Source organism: Numenius arquata, chromosome 6 (assembly GCF_964106895.1).
Source record: "Numenius arquata chromosome 6, bNumArq3.hap1.1, whole genome shotgun sequence".
In the NCBI taxonomy this organism is placed as follows: domain Eukaryota; kingdom Metazoa; phylum Chordata; class Aves; order Charadriiformes; family Scolopacidae; genus Numenius; species Numenius arquata.
In genome coordinates, this window is record NC_133581.1 from 64500496 (window position 1) to 64519192 (window position 18697).

The window sequence follows — 18697 nt, forward strand, 5'->3', positions numbered from 1 at the left end:
CACCCGCCTGTCCCTGCGTGGCTCTTACCTCAGGGGGCGAGGAGACAGGGGAAGGGGAGAGGAGGGCGGGGGGTACCGCTGGGCCCGGATCCCACAGCGGGCAGGCGACCGCGGGGCTAGGGTGGAGGCAAGGGGGGCGAGCAGGCCCGCCGGGGGAGGGGAGGGGCCGGGCCGCGGAGGGGGCAGGGCTGCTCGCCGCAGTCACCCTCACACATACCGCGCCGGGGAGGAGAGAAAAAGGGCCGCGCTCCGGCGGAGGGATACAGCCCTACATATATATAGTGCGGCGGCGCAGGCTCACAGCCCCAGCACTTCTCCGCAGCCGCCGCCAGGGAGGAGGCAGCAGCAGCCGCCGCCGCAGCAGCTCGTGGTCGCGCAGTTCCTGCAGCCGCCGCCGGGCCCGCCGCCGCCGCGCCATGGTAGGTAGCTCGACCGGCCGCGGCGTGCCCGGGCTGGCCCGCTGGGGACTCGCTGTGGAGCTGGGGACGGTCGGGTCGGCGGAGCGAGGCTCTCCCCGAAGAGGATTGTGGAAAGGGGGGGGCGGAAGCCCCGCGGGGAGGAGTGGGCGGCGGGAGGCCGCAGCCCTTCCCGCCCGGGTCTCGGCGGGGGTGAGCGGGCTGGTGGTTGCGGACGCCGCCGCCTTGCGCGGGATGGCCGCGGAGCAGGGGCCCTTCCTCTTCCGCCGCTTCCTTCCCCTTTCCCCTGGGCCTGCCGTGTGGGCGCCCCGGTCCCGCGCCCTCCCGCCGCGGCCCCGCCTCGCCTTCCCCCCCCCCCCAACCCCCCCCGGCATGCGGCGCTCGCTCTCCTCCGGAAAGGGCCGGGCGCGTCTCCCCGGGGCAGCGGCCCCAGCGCCGGGCAGGGCGCGTTGCGGGGCGGGGGCCGTGCCGGGCGGGGCGCGGGGGTCTGCGGGTGAGGATCCTGCTGGGCTCCGGCACCAGCTGCACTGCGTAGGGAGGGGGGGGGGGGGGGGGGGCGGCGGCGGCCCGGGGGAGGGCACCGCGCTGCAGCTACTGCGGCCTCGCCCCCCCCCCCCCCCCCCTCCACCCCATCCCCCCAAAAAAAACGCAGCAGCCGCGGCGAAGCCCATCGCTGTCTGCATTACATCATGTCTCCTCCTCTTCCTCCCCGGCCCCCGCGCACCCCCGGCTGGGTGGGGGGTGGGGGGAACCGGGGCGCAGTGCGCCTTGCTGGGTTGGAAACGGCCCAACGCCCGCATGGGGGGCTCGGGGGTGGCGGGATGGAGGCGGGGGGGGGGGGTCGGAGGAGAAGCATCGCCTTCCCTCTCCCCCGTGGGGCTGCGGGGAAGGCGGGCTGCGCAGCCGAGGCGCCCTCCCGGCTGAAGGATGAGGACGCGGCGTGGCCGGCGGCTGGAGAGGGGAGGGCGGGCGGGGGGGGGTGTGGGGGGGGCACACACGCACTGCAGCAGTGGGCGGCTGCCGGCCGGGAAGGGCGCCTGTTGCGCTGGGCGGGCTGCGAGCCTGCCGCTGCCCGGCAGGGCGATGCCAGCCTCCGCCTCGCCTGCCCGAAGGCATCGCGATCGTGGGGGGCTCCGGGAGCTCCATCCTCCCCCGGGCGCTGCGGGGCCAGCCCGGGCTCCCCGCAAAAGCGGGCAAGAGGAAGGGCTGGGATTTTTTTTTTTTACCCCGGCGTGGGTTGTTGTTTGGTTTTGTTGTTTTTTGGGTTTTTTTGGTTTTTTTTTTTGGGGGGTGTGTGTGTGTGTTTCTTTCACTTCCGACGGTTGCAGGCTGACCTCTTAATCGCATTCTGGCAATCTGGGTGTTCCTCGGCTCTGTCTTTCCATCTCCCCTTCCCGTCGGGGAAGGCTGACATCACCAGGACAGGATTTGATGACTTGGCTTGGGTGGGGTGGTGGCTCCAGCCTTGGGTACCTTTGTCCTGTAGCTCGGGCGAGTGGTGGTGGTGCCTGTTGCTGGGGAAGGTGAACCCCATGGCGGTTTAGGGTCGGGTTGCGCTCTTCTGGCATCGCTCTGTGTGTGTGCGTGAGGTTGGTTGGTTTGTTTTTTAATTTGAAATCGGTATTTTTTTGGGTTTTTGGTTTTTTTTTTTTTTAGAAACATCCAGTGAGCTCCGACTCATGGGGCACCGAGCCGGTGCTGTGGGTTGGAGGTTTTTTGCCGAGGTGTGGCTCTGTTTCCTCTTCTGCAGGGCATTGAGTCTGTTATGTAAATTCCTTAGATAATCTCCGAGTAAAACCTCGTATATTCTGGGAAAAAAAAAAAAAAATCACAAAAAGAGTGTGGAAAGTCGAACTGGATTTTGAACACAAGCTTCCTGCTGATATTAAAGATTTATTAAATTTGAACTCGTGTCTTTAGCTGTTAGCACTTGTACCCTTTTCCCCCCCAAACCACTGTGCATGTGGGGAATTGTTTAATCATTACATACAGACATTGAAACACTAAAAAAAAAAAAAAACCCAAGCAACTGTTTACAGGTGAAATCTGTGAATGTCACTTAACATATACAGCAGGGTTTCAGCCCTACCCTCTTCCCCTGTGCAAGAGCTTACCAGATTGTATAGCCTGTTAATTGTCCATTGTATTTGTTGGTCTTTACTGCAGTTAAGTGGGATTTATATTTGAATAATTGTATTTCAGGACAAAAGGGTTACAAGATGCCTGCTTTCTCTGACCTACAAAATTCGCTTTTCCAATTGGCAAAAGCCATCTAATAAAATTAGTTTAAAAAGAGTTAATACTTTATATTCCCCAATATATATGACTGGGTGTGTAAAATCCGGGTGTGTTTTCTCTTTCTAATGATTAAAAAAATGCCTATTTTTTCCATAAAAAAAAAAAAGATTAGCTTCTTTGAGTCCAAACAGCAGAGCTTTTTGTGATGCTCTATCCATACAGAAAAGAGGTTTCTGGAAGGATGCGGTTAGCACAGTTGAAGGTCTGGGAAAGCACATCTAAAGCTCAGTGGGCAATTAAATCTTTGGATGCAACAGTGGCCTCTTGATGTGTAGAAGGTCACAGGCAAGCATTTTAAATCTTGCCACTTAAAATTTTTTGTAAACCAGCCTGCGTGTCAGTGGGAGGCACTTGAAACTGCTTGGCTGAATGGAAGAATAACGTGATGCTTGAAAACTGGTGTTTTCTTTGTCAGAGATGGCAAAAATCTGCATAATACCGAGTAGTAATTCCTCCTAATATCGCAGCACAGACCTTTCTATTCAAGCTTACAGTAGGCTAATGCTTGATGCAGTGTGGTGGGGGAGGGCAGGCTTCAGTAGCCTTAGATCACTAGGTGGCACACTTGTCATTAGCCCACTCGTGTGCAAGCACCCCCATGCAGTGTTAGGGTCACTGTGCTGCTGGAAATGACATCTGATGTGATGTGAAACCCCAAACACATGTGATTAAGGGTTTCGTGCCTCTCTGACCAATTGCGAGGAGCCTGCCCCGTGTCCTTCATTTGACCAAACCGGATTCTCGTGAGTCGCAGGATGGCACGTCTGGTGCCTCATGTGCAGTTCCAAAACAAGTTAGCTTATATGCTTTTGGAAACAGCTGCACGGTGTAGGTGAGTGGAATCGGAGGCAGAATTCCCAGGGTTGAAAGTGGCTTTGTAAAAGTAATGATAAATCTAAATGAAGTGTCTTCTGGCTTGCTGTAGCTAGAGGTAAACAATACTCTAAAATGTTCTATTCTTCGTGTAGGCTGATCAGCTGACTGAAGAACAGATTGCTGGTAAGTGTCTTGATGAGAAGTTGTTATTATTTTTTTGCTAACTCCTTGTGACTAAAGGAAAATATATTATTCAAATATGTGCTAACACTTTAAAAAAAAAATTCTGGAAGATTACTGGTTCATTGCCTCCTAATTTAGCCTGCTTGTTCCTTGGACTACAGATAACGATTTCTTTTAGACTTTCAGGCTTGAACCAAGTCCTTCTAGATTTCTTGCAAACAGACTAGACTCATGTGAATTTCTTTGGAGTCAAATCAGACCTAGGTACTCTTTTCTTTTTAGTAAAGTGAAGATAAACTTGAAATGGCAACGAATAAACCTAAAATTGATTTATTACACATTAGTATAAGCCAATGTCTTTTAAATAACTTCTAACAGAGTGTCTGTAATTCAAACCGATTAGGAGAAGGACTATTACTTGACCTTCTGAAGATCAGTCACCCAGTTGTGGCTGACATTAATTCTTACTGTCTGTAGCCTTAAAAATGAGTGGTAAATGACAACAGTTGTAGTTCTTGTAAGTCTGTTAATGGGGAAAGGAACCCGTGGGTCCCTCCACTTACCCTGAGCACCTACTCTTTATGGTGCAACTGTGCCTCAAGCAAGATGGTATTGAAATGCATTATGGAGCTGTAATGCAGATAGTAGCCACATGAAATAAGTTTGAATATACTATGCAATTATGTGTTGGTACCATAAGTAATTTTTTTATTGGTATTTGAGAGTGTTAATTCTCTCAATACGTGGACAGTTAGATACAATGTAACTTAAAATTGTACCAGGCATTGTCAGTGGAGTGCATTTTTAGTATGCAGTTTTATCGTGCTGGTGATGTTACTAAACACTGGAACTGTTTTTGCCTCTAGAATTCAAGGAAGCCTTTTCCCTATTTGACAAAGATGGTGATGGTACTATCACAACAAAAGAACTGGGAACTGTCATGAGATCATTGGGTCAAAATCCAACAGAAGCAGAATTGCAGGATATGATCAACGAGGTAGATGCTGATGGTAAGTGTTGGAAAGGGAGTTATTAGCTCTGTGATCATCTTAAGCATGTATGACCTCCACACCTGGGCTTGGACTACATAGAGAAGATTCTGTGACATTGATCTCTTGAAGCATTTTGAAACTGCTCTGTAGAATCTAAAGACAGAGGCGTGTTAATTTTTTGATTGCTCCCTGTACAGCTGTTAAAGATCCTAGCAGTATTGGTGAGAATCTAAAAAAGGAGATGGGCAGAGACAAAGTTACACTGTTTGTCTTTAATATTTTATGGGTGACAGGCTTCCTATTGGTATCTGACTTGTCCTGACCTGCTGTTAACCTGTGTTTCCACCCAGCTTTTTTTATACATGTTTCGTCAGCTCATGTTGGTCCTAATAGCTTTACTAATGTCTGTGGTTTTGTCTGAGGCCAAAAACGTGGTAGGAGTGGAACAGTGCTAGACTTCCAAGAATTTAAAACACAAGAGGGAGAGATAGTCTATTGTAGTGTGTTAGATCACTAATAGATGAGGGGGATTGGAGGCAAAAGATGACCCTTACCGTATCAAGTCTATCAGAATGATTTTAAATGGGTGCTAGAAAGGGTAACTGCACATTTTGTTTCTGAGACTCCAGACAAGCTAGCAGTTATAAAAAGGAAAAATGTTTCTCTCTGCTCTGTGATGTCAAGGCTTTGAACTTGTATGTTGGTTGTCATGGTGATTTCTCTCTAAAAGAGTGAAATTATATTGGCACAAGTATAGATGATCTGATTATCAGACTACATTAATTACAACTACTTTCCTAAAAGTGTAAGTTGACTGCAGTTGCTAACTCTCAGATGCAGATACTGAAAAACTTCAGGGTTTGCAGTGCTATGTTGAGTCTGTGTACCGTGGCTCCTCTAGGCTGCAGGCCACAATGCTGCACTGGTAGGTTAAAAACGAAAGGGGACTGAGGACTTGAGATAAGTTTAAACAGACAGGCAGGCATACTTGCTTTATGGCAGAATGCTTTGCTGTTACTCTGCGTGTTCACTGAGGATTTTTCAGAGCGGATATTTTTCAGAATTCGTATTCCAATTTAGCTGGTCGATGAAGCTGGCCATAATGGTAAATAGCTGTGTGTGTCTCAATCTGGAATCCCTAAGATGCAAAGGTTTTCTTAAACCTTTATTTAACTTCTTTGCTATACTTGCCCAATGAGTTTATATGTTTCCCTCAAGCAATGGGTAGGTCTTAGTTGTACGGTGAACTATTTAATATGGGTTCTCCTGGCATATAAGGCTGAATCCTCACTATACAAATCTAACTTCTGCTGTTTTAAAGAACTTGTTTCTTCACCATACCACTTTTCTCATAGCTTTGAGCAGCCTGAAGTTTGAATCCTTACTTTGAATGAAGAACTTAAAAATCTTAGGGGTGAGGCCTGGATATTACCAGGGATTTTCAGTTTTGCAGTGAAACACCTGTAAGAACACCTACTACTAAGCTTATCAGAAATACCAAATAATGGCAGTTCTTCTCATGTCACTGGAATTTGCAGTTCCTTGTTGTCCCTTAAAATGGTTCATTACTTCTGTTGTATACAACGTAGGTTAAGGAAGTTGATTTTTTTTTTTTAACAGGGAATAAGTGTTTATGAGCAGGTTAGTGAAGCGTCATTTTCTCTAAATTTTAGATATCCTGGGTTTTTAGTGCCAGCTTTGTAATACATCCCCTTGTGGAATCTCCCACAGCAGTTGGGAGACTCTAAAGAAACTAAATTTTGGAGAGTGATTTGAAGTAAAGACAAGTCTTAGTATGGGTTAACCTTAGAGCATCAGAGCCATGTTTTACTTGCAACATGGGTGGCAAATAGTATGGTTTGACCAGGAGAGAAGGCAATGGTTGATTTTTCGTTGGACTGAAACACTGCAGTGACAGTGGTTACTGTACATTGTAATATCAAAAAGGCAGTGGTAGCCATTAAGGGAGAAGATCCAGTTCCTCTCTAAGAATGGGGTACAGACGATCTGTCAGTCTTGTCCCTGGCTAAATTAATGCCAGACTTTTTTTTTTGTATAAAGAAAAATTTGGAAGTTTTAACTTTTGGAAGTTTCTTTTCATTAAGGCAATGGCACTATCGACTTCCCTGAATTTTTAACCATGATGGCCAGAAAAATGAAGGACACAGACAGCGAGGAAGAAATCCGTGAGGCATTCCGAGTCTTTGACAAGGTATTAATAAAATTACAAATATTCTTTAGAACGGTGTCCATTTTTTCCTCAGTGTTTTCTGTTGTCTAGAAGGAAAACAACGTCCTCTAATTAGAAGCAGAGGAATTGGAAACAGAGCAGGGACTATTCTGGAAATGGAACCGGGACTGTTGCAGGCTGGTTCTACCTGCTTTACACAGCAGGTCTAAGCTCGAAGCTCATCCAAGAGAGGAAAACTTCTTGGCCTTTCCTGAGAAGCAGAGATGAGCAGAACTTGATGCTTGTGGGGTGGAGGGGTGGGATTTTTCTCTACCTTCTGACTTGGGGGAAATGGGGGAATGCTTGCATGGATGCACAAGATTTTATACTACTTTATGGAAGCTTTTGAAGCTAAGGTGATGTCATGAGTATTTAGAGGGATGTGAAGTATTGCATGTTCCATTTTCAAGATGTGGACTCTGAGGTTGTTTCTAGGAAAATGTAAGAGCTCAGCTCCCTCCATCTTTAAGGAGCATACATGATGAAGGTCAATTGTTCCCCTCTTTGGATTGCTTGGATATGACAGATATTAAAAGAAAATTGTGTTGAGCAATGGCTGGTGCAGCTGCTAAGCTGATGCCCAGGCATATGTGGAAGAAAGCCTTACTACTTTTCCTTTTATGGAAAAAAGTGGCAGTCTCCAGTACTTTGCTGGAAAATCTGCTAGAGGAAATGTTAGTTTGTTTGGTTAGTACTTTATCTGCCCTACGAGGTTGTTTCTGCAGAGTAGATTTGTGTTTAAAGCCACTGAGGCAACTTATATATTGGTGATGGCTATATGAACTCCTGCTCTAAGCCAGTGTATTCTTCCTCTAGATGGAAGATGGCAATTACTGACATGGCAAGGAATGAGCTCTAGGTTTGGATATTACTAATGGGAATACTGACCTAGAAGTGTCATTCTTATTTATTTTCCACAAAGCTTTGTGCAATCCTTATGAGTAGAATTTAAATGCTTTCTTTGGAGGCTTGTTCTATAGCATCTTACCCAAGAAGCCAAATGTAGCCACCTGCAGTCTGATTGTAGAGGTAGTACTACCCGGAAGAGAAAGCAGAATTTATTCTTGTTCATGGGGAAATTGTTTGGGGTTGGTTTTTTTGGGGGGTGGGAGAGCTTGCTTAGGCAGCAGAGATGAAACAAAAACCATTACAAAAAAACATTGTGGTTTTGCGTTTATTTTTGAAAGCTCTTTAAGTGTTAAAAATACCTTATCGCAGCTACAAATCAGGCATGCAGTTATTCTTGTGGTATAGCAATTGTACAGAAGGATGTGGTGACATGCATGCTTCGTAGCGCAATGGGACTACTACATACCGTAGGGTTATACAGTGTACGTGTCTATATATCTGTCCCAAGTGCAGTAAGGCTATTTCAGAGGCACTTCCTGCAAACCTAGATGTAGTTTCAGACTTAATCAATGCCAGGATTGCTGATCATGATCTTGTGCAACTCTTTACTTGCAGGATGGCAATGGTTATATCAGTGCAGCAGAACTACGTCACGTTATGACAAACTTAGGAGAAAAGCTAACAGATGAAGAAGTAGATGAAATGATCAGAGAAGCAGACATTGATGGGGATGGGCAAGTCAACTATGAAGGTAAAGAGATGCTTGTCTTGACTCAAAACCATTACTCGGGTTGAGTGAAAGCCTGTTGCATGGGGCGTTAATTTCTAGTACTTGAGACACTGGTTTATTTAGTTGTCCACTTCTGTGGACATAAACTTCAGTGCACTGAAAGGGGCTTTTTTTTAATGCCAAATGCATTTAGGAGACTTACCAGCTGAAGTACTCTAGAGACAATAAATCACAGTGACTTTTTATCTTTTCAGAATTCGTACAGATGATGACTGCAAAGTGAAGAGACCTCCTTTACACCTTTTTTCCTCTAGAAGAATCAAATTGAATCTTTTACTTACCTCTTGCAAAAAAAAAAAATGTTCATTTATTCATTCTGTTTCTGTATAGCAAAACTGAATGTCAAAATACCTTCTGTCCACAAACTGCATGTAATGGTTGGTGGTCCTGTCCCCAAAAGATAAAGTTAAACATCAGTTTTACAATATAAATAATTGTACTACCTTGAAAATAAAAAAAAAAAAAGGAAGCACTTAGTGAACTCAAAAGTTCCATTTGCTAATGACTATTACACTGTTTGGGCTGGCCAGTTTTTCATGCATGCAGCTTGACAATTGAGCACAGTCAGACATTTGTATTAAAAGGAAAAAAAAAAACCAACCTAAAGGAATCCACTCTTTTGTTCAACAGTGGATTCTAGTTCAATTTGTAGTATAAATTGTCATAGCTGGTTTACTTTAAAATTGGTTTATACCTCAGGATGGTATGCAGCAAAATGGTTGAAGGATGCAAAACTTAGAGAAAAATGCCCTAAAGGTTGAATGGTTCTCCTGTACGTAGCAGTGTGCTCCAAAAATACGGTGATCTTAACTATGGATGGCATGTCTGTGTTAAAATACTGGTTTAACATTGTCTGCATTGCACTATAGTGAAACGGGTGTCGGGCTGTTACCGTTCACAAAATTTTTAAAAGAAACCTTCACCAAGGGAGCATCTTTGGACTCTCATATTTTTAAAACCTTCTGTACCATGACTTGGAGCTGGCGGAGTAGCCTGTGGACTTCAGCACAACTATCAACATCGCTGTTCAAGATATTACAATTTATGTCCATTCCAAGTTGTAAATGCTAGTCTTTTTTTCCAATAAAAGACCATTAACTTAAAGGTGGTGTTAAATGCTTTGTAAAGCTAAAATATATATATAATTGAGATAATAAACCAAAAAAAGCAGTAGGAGGGAAGTGTTTCTATGAATGACTTGCTGCTAAATTATAATGCACATGTATGCAATAAGTTATCCCCTATCTTTTCAAGATGGCAAGAACTGACCTCCTGTAACCCAAGACCTTTGCTATAAATAAATGAACTTGTGCTTGCCTTTCATATTACGACAATGTTAATTTAGTTGGTCTTAAAGTCGTGCAATGCTGACTCGTCAACTATCAGCACAGAAGTAACACCTCATTTCACTAAAGTGGAGAGCTCTGAGCATGCATGTCAATACTGGGGAGACATGTATAGGTTGCTTAGGGGTTTTTTTTTGACAGGTTATAGAAACTAGTTGGGGAATTTAAACAGCATGGACTTCATAGATATCTATGATTCTCAAACATGCCAAAAATGCATTTCTCTACCCACAGAAAGAAAACAAAAGGACATTTCTTTTACAATATGTAAAAAAAAAAAAAACAAACCAACAACAAACTAAGCCTTTTTGGAAACTGGGGCTATTATGTCTTGACTATCTTCTCAAACACTTGCATGAATTTTGTGGGGTGGAGAAGAGGACTAGGGTTAATTTAAAAACCATCTTGTTACTTCTGCTTTTGCATGCACTAGCAGTGCTTAGTCATTCCAGGTCTCTGAGTAAGTGTTCTCTGATCCTTCAGCTTCCCCATGAATGAGTGGCAGAGCAGCCGTGTCCACTCTTCTTTGTTTGAAAGAAGAATGCTTTTTTTTCCCCTTTGTCTTTTTTCTTTGTGTGTGTTTGTGTTTTTTTTTTTTTTTTAAAATAGCAGAGCCTCCATGTGGAAGGCTTTTATGCTTGGGAGGGAGGGACTACAGCTTAATTACTTGACTGTAAGTTTGTTTCCAAACGTAACTGGAGTTGCAAACCTTAATTGCTTAATTGCCTTTGGTTTTGGAGAGTATTGATACTATCTCTTGAAAGAGATGCAAGTCTCCGTTCATCCTGTCTAACTGAGGTGCCAGTGTTAAGAACTTGGTTGCTTGAAATGCAGCTTTGTGCAGTGAGGGTCAAGAGACACCTCCAGAAGGCAATTGAGACTATCTGCCTTCAGTGATTTGTTTTTTTTTCTTGTTTAATTTCATTTTTTGCTGGGGGGTGGGGGGAGTTCTGGGTGATGAGGGACCCAGACACCTTAACCAAGTGCCTAAAAGTTAGATGGGCTGAATGTAGGCAATTGTTTAGGTCTCTAGCTGTAAAGGCTTTTGATGTGGCTGTGTGGGCTGTCTTGGCGGACTGGCCACCATGGTGGGAAGGTCTGACTACCATGTGAAAGGAGAGTCTTGCGTGGGCAGCTGCCAACCACTGCTTCGGTAGCGCTCGAGAAAGGCTGCCCTGATATTCAGTAGACCAGATTTTAAAGAGAACGTACTCAAGAGACAGGCAAGGTAGGAGCAATGGTTGCTGCTCTGAACTAATTACTTCTTCTGCCTGAGTGTGCAGAGAGATCTTGTCTAGTAGGTAAATGCTTCTTACCATCTATCTGTCATTCACTCACGGTTGGTAGGGTAGTTCATTTAAGAACAGCTGCTTTTAGCTTATTCGGTGTGCTCTGTGCTCGCTAGCAAAGAGACCTCGTTCCTGCGAGAGGTTCTTGGCTTGATTAGAAATTGTCTGGCAGTGTGCAGTGTTGGTATGCCCTGTAACTGAATCTGCCTGGAGGTATCTAATTATTAACTGACTTCAGTACCACATCAACCTCGAGTAAATGTATCCTCTGTACAGGACTTTAGCTCTGTTCCCTTCTGCATAGTGAATATCTAGAGAAATGAAATGGTGTCATCAAGGACTTTTTTTTTTTTAATTTTTTTTTTTTTTTTTTCCTCTGTGAGTGTGCGTGTGTGTGGCTTTGGCTTTTTCCAAATGTGAAAGTGTGGGCTGGATACACTTGGTGCATGGCTTAGAAACATGGGACTGGAGAGAACTTCCTGGGTCATCAGATCCAGTCCCCTGCTATTGCAGGCAACCGTGTCATATAATCCTTTTAATAAACTGATCAAGCTTAACCACCTGCTTGTAAGTGGCTTGTTTTCATGGAAGTTCTGTAACTCATGTTGCTCTCAACTGATGCAAGTAATATATGAAATATGAAGTTAATCAAAAGGTCCTCCAGCTTAGCTTTAGGTTTATCATTACACTTATTTAACTGACTTTCTCGAACCTGTTATTCTTTGCACAACACTCAGGAAAGTGTTGAATCTTTACACCCCCTTGCTATGAATAAGAGTTGGTGTGCTTGCTTATTTTTTTTAATGGAAAAGATGGATGTCTGGCTTGTTGAAATTTGTTAGATATGTTAATTGTCAAGGCAAGAAACAATTGAGTTACTTGTATTTGATACATAAATTTAAGGCTAGAGTATACATAACCATTTTTAAAATACATCAACTTGCAGTGTAGTTTTATATTTAATACTGAAATTGTACTGCTAAAGTTTAAACTGCTGTTAATCATATTCCTCTTCTGATCATAATGAAAAAATAAAGGGTAAGAAAATGCTTAACATAGATTATTCATTATCATGCTTATTTTATTAATAATTCAGGCACTGAAGCGTCTCCAGGTATGGGGCATTTGTTGTGTTTGCTGGGGTGGGGTGGGGCGAAGGGGGGGGTTTACTGGTGTGGTAGAAGGCTCTTGTGCTCCGACCCTTCATCACGCTCATGCAGCTTCAGCAGCACAGACTCTGTCAAAAACCCATCAAGAAATTGCCCTACATGTTATTCAGGCATTAAATGCCTGCGTGGGGGTGGATCTGATCTGTGGGGGTGCTGCAGTGCCAGCCCTGGGGAGGGGGGGAAGGCTGTATCTTGGTCCCTAAATTGCCGTACGGGTGTGATGTGAACACGGGTCCTTGTGCCCAACTTAACACCATCCTCAACTAAAAGCACAGCCCTGGAGTTTACAAATAACAGAGTTAATACAGCTTGCTTGTCCCCTACCCTGAAACTAACCACAGCATTTGTCTTACTGCAATCCAATTAGGTTTTTCTTTTTAATTTGGTAGGGGGTTTTTTGGGGTTTGTTTTTTAAGATTTAACGACCAAGTGAAATTTGACAGAAGGCAGGACCATGGCATGTCTTCTGACCACAGACGTCTAGCCGTCGAGTGAAGATACGTGATGAAGGCTGATGCCATGTTTGTCCCCACTGACATTTAGGAAAGGAGACGGATACTTGGCAAACGGAGACGGTGGACCTTTAAAATCAGTAAGACAAATTAATATAAAATTGTGGGGAGATTTTTACATAAGGGCATTGCAATTCCAGAACATTAAAGGGTGGGAGCTTTTTAAATCCAAATACAGGATTTGAAAGTAGACAACAAATTGTGTACGGATTTGGAGTTCCAAGGATTCCTGATGTTATTTGCCATGCAAAAATTTGTATGAAGTCCCAAGTACTTAAGGTGTTGGTATTTTATATTTTCTAAGAACCCCTATCAGTGAGTATCCAGAGCACACTTCAGAACACTCCAAGGCCCTGCTGGCCATCAAACTACTAAACTCCAGGAGGAAAAAACACTCAAATTTGATTTAAAAAAAAAAATGTATTGCAGCAGGGGGTTAAATTTCTCCCATATCCCTTTGGAGCTTGAGATGCTGCGTGACACCAGCACTGCGGAGCAACGTTACAAGAACGCAGTTGAGAAGCAGGTCTCCCGATGTTGCCACCAGAGACCCTGCTAAAGAGGTTGGAAGTTGCCCTTTCCAGCATCTCTACAGGCGTTGGGCAAAGCTGGCTGTAGCTGGCAACGAGTACCACAGCCTCGTACGTGGTGACTTCTGATCTTTTGCAGAAGCTTCATTGACTGGGAAATGTGTAGTTCCCCTCCAAAGAGCCACTTTAATTTCAGTCGCCTCAGAAGTCAGCGTCTGCAGAAATACTGAAAGAATTATTCATAGTCCAGCCTTTTCCTGGCAAAAGCATCTCCTAAGATAATTGGTGGTTGAAGTACAATATGAAAACTGGGCTAATCACCTAAAAATGAATCAAAATGTTTTCTGAATATTTTTTTTTCATTTCTAGACCTCTAAATACGATGTATTTGAAAAAAAGGGTTTTCAACAAAAGCCCTGCTTGCCCTACCAGTCGCCTCATTTAAAACAAACACAATATTTGAACAGGGACCAAGTGCATCAACTGAGAAATCCGTAAGAAGGCATTAAATAGCATTCCCCATTTTACTGGTTTGCGGCGGGGTTGGCAGTAGCAATGCTTGCAGCGTAGTAAGTGTTCTGAAAAAGGATATGGTGAAAGAAATGGATAGGGTGAGAGCAAAAAGAATACCTGAGCATGGGACTGCTTTGTAGTCTTGTCTCGCTCAGTATTTGTTGCCCATAAAGCTATAAATATTTGATGGTGAACTCCCCGGGCATTAAGTTTTTCTGGCAGTGGTGCTGTCACTCAGTTTGTCCACTTTTCCTTCTCCCCACTGTCTCCCAAATTTTCCCATCCTCCCCCCCTCACCTCCACCCTCCCAACTTCACGTATACCTGAAAATATACAACCTGGAAAAGTTAGTTGTAGGCCTGCTGGGGTTCAGAACTTGCCAAACATGCTCTGCTTATTCTGAGCTTTCTTTACAAAGACGTTAAAAAGAATAATTTCCTCCAGACATTCTGGTAGGAGACAAAATATAACCAGGATTTCAGATAGGGTCTTGCCGAATCTCTTTTCTTAAGTAAAATATTTTAACCCAGAATATTTAGCTCCCTAGGAATCTGCGTGGAACGTCATCAAAACAAGTTTCTCAAAGATTTTGACATAAAATTTGATTGATATTTTCTAATAACTTGTTTATTTAGATATTAATAGAGTAAAAATTCCTATGCACATACAACAGACGCCCTGACAATTAATCGGTGCGCATGATGCTGTCCACCCTATATAGATGAATTAAAGACAAGTAGATTCAATCAAATCAAGTCAACAAGCAAACCATCTTTTCACTACCAAAGAAGGTATATTGCTCTACAGCACAGTTACAAAAGCTTAGCTAAACTGTGAAAATTGCCTTGTTGATTTATTTTCTGTCAAATTAATATGTAGAGGAAGGTAAGCAATTTCTTCACTAGCTCAGGTTATTCTTCTTTTCCATATTAAACACTTGCACACTCAGAAAATACTGCGGCAAAAGAGTGGTCTTAGGGCTACAAAACTAAGCATTTCAAAAAAAATACCCAGTTCAGGGTATCCTAAATGCCCTAGTCTGGCCTATTTCAAATGTGATGGCAAAACATTATGACACTGTCTTGTCTCGTACTATGTCGCCCACAGCATCTTTGCATCAGTGTATTAAATACCTCATTGCAACTTTCTTTTTGGACGCATTATTCCATACCCTGGTCATTACCCACTACTCGGCTCTTGTTCGTAAGACAGAATTACTAGTTTCTTCAATTTTTCCTATGGCGCTTAAGTATCTGAGTGCTTCGCAAATACTGGTTTCTTTTTAGGACACACAGTGAAGTAAGGACATGCTTTGTCCTCACTGAACAGAAGGAGCTGAGGTGCAGCTGCTGAAGTCCAAGGCTGAGAGCTTTCTGAGAGCTCCATTTGAGACATTTTTGTTTGTCAGAATCATAATCATGCCTTACGCGTGGTACAAAGAGATCCCATCACTAACGGTGAGTGTCCTTTGTGTCTGAAAAATCACTCTAAGCCTCTGGGTCAGGCACTTGTTGACCAAGGTGCTTGGGGGAAGCGACTGCCCGTAGACAGCCAGATCCAAGCAGCCAACCCAGCCCACGCAAGGGCTCCACACAGAGACCACGAGCAATCGTTTTCCAGGGCAGCAATAGCCTGCCTCGTCCATCAGATCTGCTTTTCTCTTCCTCCGACCCCCGTACCGTTCACTACGCGTTGCCTGATTCCTGCAACACAAGAAAAGAGATCCATTAGGGCCACGAAGATGATCAGAGGGATGGAGCACCTCGCCTATGAAGCCAGGCTGAGAGAGCTGGGGTTGTTCAGCCTGGAGAAGAGAAGGCTCCAGGGAGACGTCATAGCAGCCTTCCAATATCTGAAGGGAGCCTACAGGAGAGCCGGAGAGGGACTCTTTGTAAGGAAGTGTAGTGACAGGACAAGGGGTAATGGTTTTAAACTGAAAGAGGGGAGATTTACATTAGATATTAGGAGGAAACTCTTTACTGTGAGGGTGGTGAAGCACTGGAACAGGTTGCCCAGGGAAGCTGTGGATGCCCCATCTCTGGAGGTGTTCAAGGCCAGGCTGGATGGGGCTTTGAGCAACCTGCTCTAGTGGGAGGTGTCCCTGCCCATGGCAGGGGGGTTGGAACTCGATGGTCTTTGAGGTCCCTTCCTACTCTAACCATTCTATGATTCTATGATCTACACGACATTTTTCATTGCACCACCCTGATTCCTGCCCAGAGCAGCTCCCTGTGAGCCAGGGAAGAGGAGGAGCTGAAACAGTGGTTTCACTCTAGGGCCACAAAATAGGGGGTTGGAAGGGAAGTAGGGGAATAAAAGTGGCAAAGAAACTCAATTCTGGCACTTCCTAACTTCAAGGCGTAACTTTGTGCTTTCACTTCTGTGTCAATCCTGTAAAAGCAGACCCACACTCCCAGCACAGGAAACTCTGTCGTGTGGCATCACGGTGACACCATCATCTGAGCCGCTGCCTTTGGGTTCGGCACAGACCCTGACCTATTGAGGTGACAGAGGGGCTGCAAGCCAAGCTCTGCTGCTTCTCAGCCAACCCGAAATGGGGAGGGAGCTCTTTGCCCACGGGCTTGCAGAGGAAAGATAGATCCAGGGACTGTGGGGGCAGCTCAGGGCACTGCAGGAGGCTGTGCTTTAATGGTCCTGGGCTCTTCCACCCATCCACTGTAACCACGACCCCCCTGTCTGCCTGTCCTGCCCCCTTTCTCTCCGTTCTACCCTTACCAGGCCCAGTTTGTGCCTCTCGGACTTTTAGAATTTTCCTTGTCCCATGGTCCTTGCCTCTTTTTCCATCTTCTCTGCTGTCATGGGTTAACCCCAGTGGGCAGCTGAGCCCCACCAGCCGCTCACTCTCTCCCATCCCCAGTAGGTTAGGAAGAGAACTGGAAGGGTAGAAGTGCAAAAACTTATGGGCTGAGATAAAGGCGGTCTAATGGGGAAAGTAAAAGCCACATGTGCAAGCAAAGCAAAATCAGGAATCCCCAGGGCAGCAGGGCTCCAGCAGACGTAATGGTTATTTGGGAAGACAAACACCGTAACTCCGAACGTGACCTCTTCCTTCTTCCCCCAGCTTTTATTGCTGAGTACAACATCGTATGGTCTGGGATATCCCTTTGGCCTGTTGGGGTCCCCTCCCAGCCTCTTGTGGTCCCCCAGCCTGCTTGCTGGTGGGGCAGGGTGAGGAGCAGAAAAGGCCTTGACACTGTGTAAGCGCTGCTCAGCGACAGCTAGAACATTGCTGTGTTATCAATACTGTTTAGGTCACAAATCCAAAAGCCAGCACCATATGAGCTACTATGAAGAGAATGAGCTCTGTCCCAACCCAAACCAGGACATCAGGCCATCTATTTCTCTCTCTGATCAGGTATGCTCTCTGATCAAGCCGATCAATGACACATCTTCTTCCAGATCTCCATTCCCACAAGCACCCAGCAACTTCTTGTCCTAACCTGCTGATTTCTTGCCAAGCAACTTTCTTCCTCTGCGTTGCCTGAGATGGGGCGATCACTCGAGTCAGGGCACAAAATAAAGTCTTCCTGTGCTCTTCTCAAGCCCCAGGCTGAGAGAGTTGGGGTTGTTCAGCCTGGAGAGGAGAAGGCTCTGGAGAGACCTTATAGCAGCCATCCAGTACCTAAAGGGGCTACAGGAAAGATGGGGGGGACTCTTTATCAGGGAGTTTAGCAGCAAGATGAGGGGTAATGGTTTTAAACTGAAAGAGGGGAGATTTAGATTAGATATTAGGAAGAAATTCTTTAGTGTGAGGGTGGTGAGACACTGGAACAGGTTGCCCAGGGAAGTTGTGGATGCCCCATCCCTGGAGGTGTTCCATGCCAGGCTGGATGGGGCTTTGAGCAACCTGCTCTAGTGGGAGGTGTCCCTGCCCATGGCAGGGGGGTTGGAACTGCATGGTCTTTAAGGTCCCTTCCAACCTGAACCATTCTATGGTTCTATAATTCTATGATTCTATGTAGATGTGAACCTGAGCCCCACTTGGCTTGCAGCAGCAGAGAGCTGTGGTTGCAAAAAATAAGATACAGAGCAGGTTTCCCCAAGCTTCAAGGTTGGGATACTTGGTCTGGGGGGAGGTAAGCTGTTGGAAGTCTACCTTGGCCGTGAGTGCAGCTGTGAGGGTGCACTGCACTGCCTCACTGCTTTCCTGAAGTGCTGCTGTCATCCCAGAAGAGTTACTACTTTCCAAAACATGAAATCCACCGGTCTCTCCCATATATATATACACACATATCTTCACAGAATCACAGAATGATATGGGGTTGGAAAGGACCTCTGGAGATCATCTAGTCCAACCCCCTGTGCCAAAGCAGGTCCACCCAGAGCAGGTTGCACAGGAATGTGTTCAGGCGGGTTTTGAATGTCTCCAGAGACGGAGACTCCACCACCTCTCTGGGCAGCCTCTTCCAGGGCTCTGCCACCCTCAAAGTAAAGAAGTTCCTCCTCATGTTTAGATGGAACTTTCTGTGTTCAAGTTTGTGCCCATTACCTCTTGTCCTGTCACTGGGCACCACTGAAAGGTTCTTGCATTGAAGAAGAGTCTTGCTGTCCACTTCTCCTGAACACAATCATGTTAGACGTAAGTTTAAGCACTCACTTCACCCGTCACTGACATACAGCCCTCCTGAGCCTAAAATGCGCCAGATTTTTAAGGGACTGTGTTTGCACGTGGGTTGTTCCCAGTGGAGATCAATGCATCAAGTTTTGAACTTGGGCCCATAACGTGGTGCAGGATGTGTGTGG

The 18697-nt window shown here is 45.3% G+C and overlaps 1 protein-coding gene across 2 annotated transcripts; it reads left to right on the forward strand.

Annotated features, from left to right (window-relative positions):
* Positions 1-308: 308 nt before the first annotated feature.
* CALM1 (calmodulin 1) lies at positions 309-12261 on the forward strand. 2 transcript variants are annotated; one of them, XM_074149122.1, is made up of 6 exons: positions 309-419; positions 3683-3713; positions 4580-4723; positions 6811-6917; positions 8400-8535; positions 8769-12261. In XM_074149122.1, the coding sequence occupies exons 1-6, from the start codon at positions 417-419 to the stop codon at positions 8795-8797; spliced, it is 450 nt and encodes a 149-aa protein (XP_074005223.1). In that variant the 5' UTR covers positions 309-416; the 3' UTR covers positions 8798-12261. The 2 variants fall into 2 exon arrangements, with proteins under 2 accessions (XP_074005223.1, XP_074005224.1); XM_074149123.1 differs by lacking the exon at positions 309-419 and adding an exon at positions 3460-3546.
* The last annotated feature ends 6436 nt before the right edge of the window (positions 12262-18697 follow it).